Genomic DNA, 7,746 nt, shown 5'->3' with positions numbered 1-7,746 from the left:
CCCGGGGAGGCTGTAGGCCTTTATTCCCCGCATTGGACACAAGGCTCTTTGTCTCACAACACACTGGCTCAGGTTTTAATAGAGACTTTTTTAATTCATCAATAAAAGCAGATAAACCTTGTGGAACAAAATATTTAATATTTGGGAGTAAAAATACTGTTATTTTTCCTCTGTGGAATTTGTTAGTTTCAGACAATAACAACGATTTGTATTTATAGAACGTATTTAATGTAGTAAAATGTCCCAACGTGCTTCACGGGAGCGTTATAAAACAAAATTTGACACCAGGTACAAACCAAGCACATTCCCATAAGGAGGAAAGATGGGGCGTCCAAAGCTCAAGCTCCCTGGATGACAAAGGATATCGAGGTTAGAATAAAACAGAAAAAGGAGGTTTACGACAAATGTCAGGTACAGAATGCAGTCAAAAACCTGAATAGAGAGAGTGGGGTGAAATTGAAAAAGGATATATGAAAGAAAGACTTGCATTGATATAGCGCCTTTCACGACCACCAGACATCTCAAAGCTCTTTACAGCCAATGAAGTACTTTTGAAGTGGAGTCATTGTTGTAATGTGGGAAACACGGCAGCCAATTTGTGCTCAGCAAGCTCCCACAAACAGCATTGTGATAATAACCAGGTAATCTGTTTTTGTTATGTTGGTTGAGGGATAAATATTGGCCAGGACACTCCCCTACTCTTCTTCAAAAGAGTGCCATGGGATCTTTTACATCCACCTGAGAGCAGACGGGGCCTCACTTTAAAGTCTCATCAGAAACAGTGCAGCACTCCCTCAGCACTGCACTGGAGTGTCAGCCTAGCTTTATGTGCTCAAGTCCCTGGAGTGGGACTAGAACCCACAACCTTCTGACTCAAAGAGCAAGTGTGCTACCCACTGAGCCACAGCTGAGAGAATACAAGAAAAGATTAGTGGGTAATGTAAAAGGGAACCGAAAAATCTTTTACAAACGTATGAATAGTAAAAGGATAGTTAAAGGAATGGTGGGGCCGATTAGGGACCAAATAGGAGCTCATCATACGGAGGCAGAGAGCGTGGCTGAGGTACTGAATGAGTACTTAGCATCTGTCTTCACAAAAGAAGAGGATGAAGTTAATGTCGCAGTAGAGGAGGGGGGAGTAGAGAAATTGGATAAAAATGGATAGAAAGGAGGTGCTAAATAGGTTGTCATCACTCAAAGTTAACAAGTCACCCAGTCCAGGTGGATGCATCCTAGATTGCAGAGGGAAGCTAGGGTGGAGATAGCAGAAGCTCCGACCACAATCTTTCAATCTCCCTCAGATATATGGGAGTGGTGCCAGAGGACTGGAGGATTGAAATGTTACACCCTGTTTAAAAAAAGGGGAAGAGGGACAAACTTGGGAACTACAGGCCAATCAGTCTAATGTCAGTGGTGTAGGTGGGCATCCTTAACCTGGTTTACGGTAATTTACCTGGTCAGGCAGCCTTTGCCACTGCACTGTGACCAATTCCAATCAGCGGTTTTGAATCGCTAAACCCCCCCTCCTCCAGTTCTGACTTGAGGAACTTATAATTAATGATATATTAAAAACGGACAAATGGTCTGGATGCAAGAAAGTCAAATTTTATTCAAACTAAAGAAACTACACCACACGATCAAAGTAATCACGGTAAAATTGCTTAACAGGGGAAGGCAGATGGCAAAAACGAGGGATAAATGGCTACAATGTTAACCTTACAATCTTAGCAACATTTCCCTTAAATTACCACCCCTTTACTTCTCACTAGATTGTCTTGCTAGTGGGTCAAAACCTTGCTCACCTGCAGTCCAAAGAGTAAGAGACAAAAACGGCGGCAGAGGACTTCCTGAGCTTAATCTTTATACCCTGGGAGTCTTCGTCTACGATGTGGATTAATATTTCCCGATCTTCGGGGGCTGAGGGGATTTTGCGGCCCCTACAGTGGTGGGTGAACGACTAGAGACCATTGTCAAGGACAAAATTAATTCTCACTTGGAGAAGCATGGGTTAATAAGGGGCAGCCAGTATGGATTTGTTAAAGGTAAATCCTGTTTGACTAACCTGATTGAGTTCTCTGATGAAGTAACAGAGAGTTGATGAAGGTAGTGCAGCAGATGTTGTATATATGGACTTTCAAAAGGCATTTGATAAAATACCACATAAGAGACTTACTCTGAAAATAGAAGCAGAGGGAATTAAAGGGCTGATGGTAATTTGGGTATATAATTGGCTAAGGGAGAGGAGGCAGTGAGCAGTGCTGAGGGCTGTTTTTCTGACTGGAGGGAGGTATGCAGTGGGTCCCCCAGGGGTCGGGATTAGGACCATTGCTTTTCTTGTTATATATAACTGACCTGGACTTGGGTATAGGTGAACAATTTCACAGTTTACGGATGATACTATTTACTATGTTGCCAAGTTTTGTGAGTGTAGTAGTAGCAGACTTCAGAAGGACAGAGACAGACTGTGAAATGAGCAGACACAAGGCAGATGAAATTAAATGAGGATAAGTGTGAAGTGATGCACTTTGGGAGAAACAACAGGGAGAGGCCGTATAATCTAAATGGGACTATTTTGAGGGGGTGCAAGAGCAGAGGGACCTGGGGGTCCATATTCACAAGTCTTTGAAAGTGCCACGGCAAGTTGGTGAGGCGGTTCAGAAAGCGTATGGGATACTTGGCTTTGTAAATAGTGCCATTGAATACAAAAACAAGGAAGTTACACTAAACCTTTACAAATCACTAGTTAGGAACATAGGACAGGAGGAGGCCATTTAGCCCCTCGAGCCTGTTCCACCATTCAATGTGATCATGGCTGATCTGCGACCTAACTCCATACACCCGCCTTTGGCCCATATCCCTTAATACCTTTGGTTAACAAAAACCTATCAATCTCAGATTGAAAATTAACAATTGACCGAGCATCAATTGCTGTTTGCGGAAGAGAGTTCCAAACTTCTACCACCCTTTGTGTGTAGAAGTGTTTCCTAATTTCACTCCTGAAAGGTCTGGCTCTAATTTTTAGACTATGCCCCCAGTCCTAGAATCCCCAACCAGCAGAAATAGTTTCTCTCTCTCTACCCTATCTGTTCCCCTTAATATCCTGAAAACTTCGATCAGATCACCCCTTAACTTTCTAAATTCCAGGGAATACAACCCTAATTTGTGTAATCCCTCCTCGTAACTTAACCCTTGAAGTCCAGGTATCATTCTGGTAAACCTACGCTGCACTCCCTCCAAGGCCAATATATCCTTCCTAAGGTGTGATGCCCAGAACAGCTCACAGTGCTCCAGGTGTGGTCTAACCAGGGTTTTGTACAGCTGCAGGGTTTTGGCCTCAGCTGGAGTCTTGTGTACAGTTCTGGGCACCACACTTTAGGAAGGATGTCAAGGCCTTGGAGAGGGTGCAGAGGAGGTTGACCAGGATGGTACCAGGGATGAGGGACTTCAGTTATGTGGAGAGATTGGAGAAGCTGGGATTGTTCCCCTTAGAGCAGAGAAGATTAAGAGGTGTTCAAAATGATGAGGGGATTTGATCGAGCAAGTAGGGAGAAACTGTTCACTTTGGCAAGTGGGTCGGTAACCAAAGGTCACAGATTTAAAATAGTTACTAAAAGAACTATAGGTGAAATGAGGAGAATTGTTTTCACACAGAGGGTTGTTCAGATCTGGAACGCACCATCTGAAAGGATGCTGGAACCAGGTTCCACAGGAACTTTCAAACAGTAATTGGACGAGTCCTTGAAGAGGACTAGTTTGCAGAGTTCTGGGGATAAAGCTGGGGTGTGGGACTAAATTGGACAGCTCTTTCAAAGACACGATGGGCCGAATCACCTCCTTCTGTGCTGTTAGATTCTATGATCAGTGTGAAGTCGCTGGTGTCTCTTCAACTCCCCGGAGCTTTTAAAGCTCTTCCCACAGTCAGAACATTTAAAGGGCCTCTCGTCAGTGTGAACTCGCTGATGTGTCAGCAGGTTGAATGACTGAATGAATCCCTTCCCACACACGGAGCAAGTGAACGGACTCTCCCCAGTGTGAACTCGCCGATGTGCCAGCAGGTTGGATGAATCAGCGAATCCCTTCCCACACACAGAGCAGCTGAACGGCCTCTCCCCAGTGTGTAGGTGTTGATGTAGCTTGAGCTCCCCGGAGCTTTTAAAACTCTTCCCACACTCAGAACATTGAAAGAGTCTCTCCCCAGTGTGAACTCGCTGGTGTCCCTTCAGCTCCCCGGAGCTTTTAAAACTCTTCCCACAGTCAGAACATTTAAAGGGCCTCTCGCCAGTGTGAACTCGCTGATGTGTCAGCAGGTTGGATGACTGAGTGAATCCCTTCCCACACACAGAGCAGGTGAACTGACTCTCCCCAGTGTGAACTCGCTGGTGTCCCTTCAGAACCCCAGAGCTTTTAAAGCTCTTCCCACAGTCAGAACATTGAAAGGGTCTCTCGTCAGTGTGAACTCGCTGATGTGTCAGCAGGTTGGATGAATCAGTGAATCCCTTCCCACACACGGAGCAGGTGAATGGTCTCTCCCCAGTGTGAACTCGCTGATGTACCATCAGGTGGAATGACTGAATGAATTCCTTCCCACACACGGAGCAGGTGAATGGCTTCTCCCCAGTGTGTAGGTGTTGGTGTCTCTTCAAACCCCCGGAGCTTTTAAAGCTCATCCCACAGTCAGAACATTTAAAGGGTCTCTCGTCACTGTGAACTCGCTGATGTACCAGCAGGTGGGATGAATCAGTGAATCCCTTCCCACACACGGAGCAGGTGAACGGTCTCTCCCCAGTGTGAACTCGCTGATGTACCATCAGGTGGAATGACTGAATGAATCCCTTCCCACACACGGAGCAGGTGAATGGCCTCTCCCCAGTGTGTAGGTGTTGGTGTCTCTTCAAACCCCCAGAGCTATTAAAGCTCATCCCACAGTCAGAACATTTAAAGGGTCTCTCGTCAGTGTGAACTCGCTGATGTACCAGCAGGTGGGATGAATCAGTGAATCCCTTCCCACACACGGAGCAGGTGAACGGCGTCTCCCCAGTATGAACTCGCTGATGTACCAGCAGGTGGGATGAATTAGCGAATCCCTTACCACACACGGAGCAGGTGAACGGCCTCTCCCCAGTGTGTAGGAGCCAGTGTCCCTTCAGCTCCTGGGGGCTTTTAAAGCTCTTCCCACAGTCAGAACATTTAAAGGGTCTCTCGTCAGTGTGAATAAGTTGGTGTTGCTTTAGTTCCCCGGGGCTTTTAAAGCTCTTCCCACAGTCAGAACATTTAAAGGGTCTCTCGTCAGTGTGAATAAGTTGGTGTTGCTTTAGTTCCCCGGGGCTTTTAAAGCTCTTCCCGCAGTTAGGACACTGAAATGGTCTCTCATCAGTGTGAACAAGCTGGTGTCCCTTCAGTTCCCTGGGGCTTTTAAAGCTTGTCCCACAGTCAGAACATTGAAATGGTCTCTCATCAGTGTGAACAAGCTGGTGTCCCTTCAGATACCGAGCGGTTTTAAAGCTCTTCCCACAGTCAGAACATTGAAATGGTCTCTCATCAGTGTGAACAAGCTGGTGTCCCTTCAGTTCCCTGGGGCTTTTAAAGCTCTTCCCACAGTCAGAACATTGAAATGGTCTCTCATCAGTGTGAACAAGCTGGTGTCTCTTCTGATCCTGAGGGCCTTTAAAGCTCTTCCCACAGTCAGAACATTGAAATGGTCTCTCCTCAGTGTGAAGTCCCTGGTGTGTTTGCAGGTGGGATGAACAAACAAATCCCTTTCCACACACGGAGCAGGTGAACAGACTGTCCCTGGTGTGACTGCACCATTGAACTTCCAATGCAGCCGGGGAACTGAAGCCCTTCCCGCCGTCCCCACCTTTACTCGGTTTCTCCCTGGTGTGACGGTGCACGTGTCTCACCAGGTCAGGCGATCGGCTGAATCCGCGTCCACACACTGAACACGTGTGCGGTTTGTCATCGCTGCGATCGCTGCTCTCTCCTTCCATGTGAAAAGGCCGATGATATTCAGGTCCTGATGAATCCAGCGACTCTGTCAGATCTTGACGTGATGTTTGGTCTGAGCTACCCGCCTGTAACTGCTCCACTTCTATAACCCTGTAAATTGAGATCAGAAAAGGATCAGAGGCAAACTGTTGTTTAATTTTACCCTTTCCGAACCTAGGGGCAGTGAAGCTGATTTTCAGGCCCCAGCTGCTGCACAGGTTGGTTGAAAGGATCAGCAGTAATGGCGGCTGTAATACCCACAAGGCCCTGGCTCTGCAGAAAGTGCTCTGTTGACTCTGAGTCCCGCGCATGTGCTCATGGCCCCCGCGCTCTCCCTCCTGCTCTACAATCGCCCGTCCCGATCGGTCCGCAACACGCATGCTCAGCACACAAAACCCCGCGGTTGGAACATCGGGCGTGCATGCGGAGCCGCAACATCTAGTATGCCTGAGCGGCTCAGGTGGGGGCGAGTCGGTGTTTTGCCTCAGCCGCCAGGGAGGTGCGCATGCGCAGGACGACCCAACATTCTTCCTGTCAGCAATCACTCCCTTGTTTCTTTAATAAGAACAGAAAATGCTGGAAATACTCAGCAGGTCAGGCAGCATCTGTGGAGAGAGAAACAGAGTTAACGTTTCACGTCGCTGACCATTCGTCAGAACTGCTTGCGCTTTAGTGTCTGCCAGTGGCGCAGTGGGTAGCACTCTCAACTCTGAGTCAGAAAGTTGTGGGTTCATAGTCCCACTCCAGAGACTTGAGCACAAAAATCCAGGCTGACACTCCAGTGCAGTGCTGAGGGAGTGTGGCACTGTCGGAGGTGCCGTCTTTCGGATGAGATGTTAAATTGAGGCCCTGTTTGCTCTCTCAGGTGGATGTAAAAGATCCCATGGCATTATTTCAGGAAAGAAAGACTTGCATTTATATAGTGCCACCAGATATCCTAAAGTGCTTTACAGCCAATGAAGTACTACAATGAAGTAGTCACTGTTGTAATGTGGGAAAGAGCAGGGGAATTATCCCCAGTGTCCGAGCCAATGTTTATCCCTCAATCAACATAAAAAAATGATAGATTATCTGGTCATTATCACAGTGCTGTTTGTGGGAGCTTGCTGTGCGCTAAATGACTGCCACATTTCCTACATTACAACAGTGACTACACTGCAAAAGTACTTCATTGGCTGTAAAGTACTTTGGGACGTCCGGTGGTGAAAGGCGCTATATAAATGCAAGTCTTTCTTCCTTCACTGGTCTCACCAGCGACCTCTTCTGGCGGTTGGTGGATGGACAGCCGAGAGCCCGCGCATGCGCACAGGGGGCGGCGGTTTGGGCCGAGTCCGGCACAGCGACCCCTCCCGGTCACCAAGGGTAATGACCGCGCATGCCCAGAGGAGACCAACCCCCTCCCCCACTCGGAGCTGCGCCTGCGCACTCGGATCCTGCCGGACGGAGTCGGCGCGGGGCCATTCCGGGGAAAGGCCTTGGTGTCGGTTCCAGAGTCGCGATCGGTGACGCGAAGTGAGTTTTCTCCGCTCCGATTGGGTGGAGAATGGCGCGGGGTGGATCGGGAGAGAATCGAGAGAAATAGAAAAACCTCAGAGTCCGCGAGGCCCCGGACCGAGCGGCGGCACTTGGACGGTTCACGTGATCTCCTCGGGGACACGTCACCCGGGCCCACGGCCTGATTGACGGCAGCTTCCCACCAATAGGGAGCGAGCGGGGCGGGGCTGGAGGTGCGAGCCGGCGGCGGGTCCTCCAACCAATCGG

The 7,746-nt window shown here is 48.3% G+C and overlaps 1 protein-coding gene across 1 annotated transcript; it reads right to left on the bottom strand.

Annotated features, from left to right (window-relative positions):
• Positions 1 to 235: 235 nt before the first annotated feature.
• LOC147096406 (uncharacterized) lies at positions 236 to 7,286 on the bottom strand. Its single transcript, XM_085973816.1, has 3 exons — positions 7,244 to 7,286; positions 2,063 to 5,935; positions 236 to 347 (listed from the first exon to the last, which is right to left on the bottom strand). The coding sequence occupies exons 1-2, from the start codon at positions 7,284 to 7,286 to the stop codon at positions 3,846 to 3,848; spliced, it is 2,133 nt and encodes a 710-aa protein (XP_085829942.1). The 3' UTR covers positions 236 to 347; positions 2,063 to 3,845.
• Positions 7,287 to 7,746: the final 460 nt, after the last annotated feature.

This window comes from Somniosus microcephalus, unplaced genomic scaffold (genome assembly GCF_052327205.1).
Source record: "Somniosus microcephalus isolate GS21.2 unplaced genomic scaffold, FLI_Smic_1.0 unresolved_chr1, whole genome shotgun sequence".
NCBI classification, from domain to species: Eukaryota; Metazoa; Chordata; class Chondrichthyes; order Squaliformes; family Somniosidae; genus Somniosus; species Somniosus microcephalus.
The sequence above is the reverse complement of the archived record's forward strand: the minus strand, read 5'-3'. Positions and strand labels throughout refer to the sequence as shown.

What these genes read in the sequence shown, in the direction of transcription:
- LOC147096406 (XM_085973816.1), bottom strand. Translation starts at nt 7,286, where the DNA reads ATGCGCGGGCTCTCGGCTGTCCATCCACCAACCGCCAGAAGAG. An exon ending in TCCACCAACCGCCAGAAGAG is followed by an intron (nt 5,936 to 7,243) that starts GTCGCTGGTGAG and finishes ACACGTGTTCAG; the next exon opens with TGTGTGGACGCGGATTCAGC.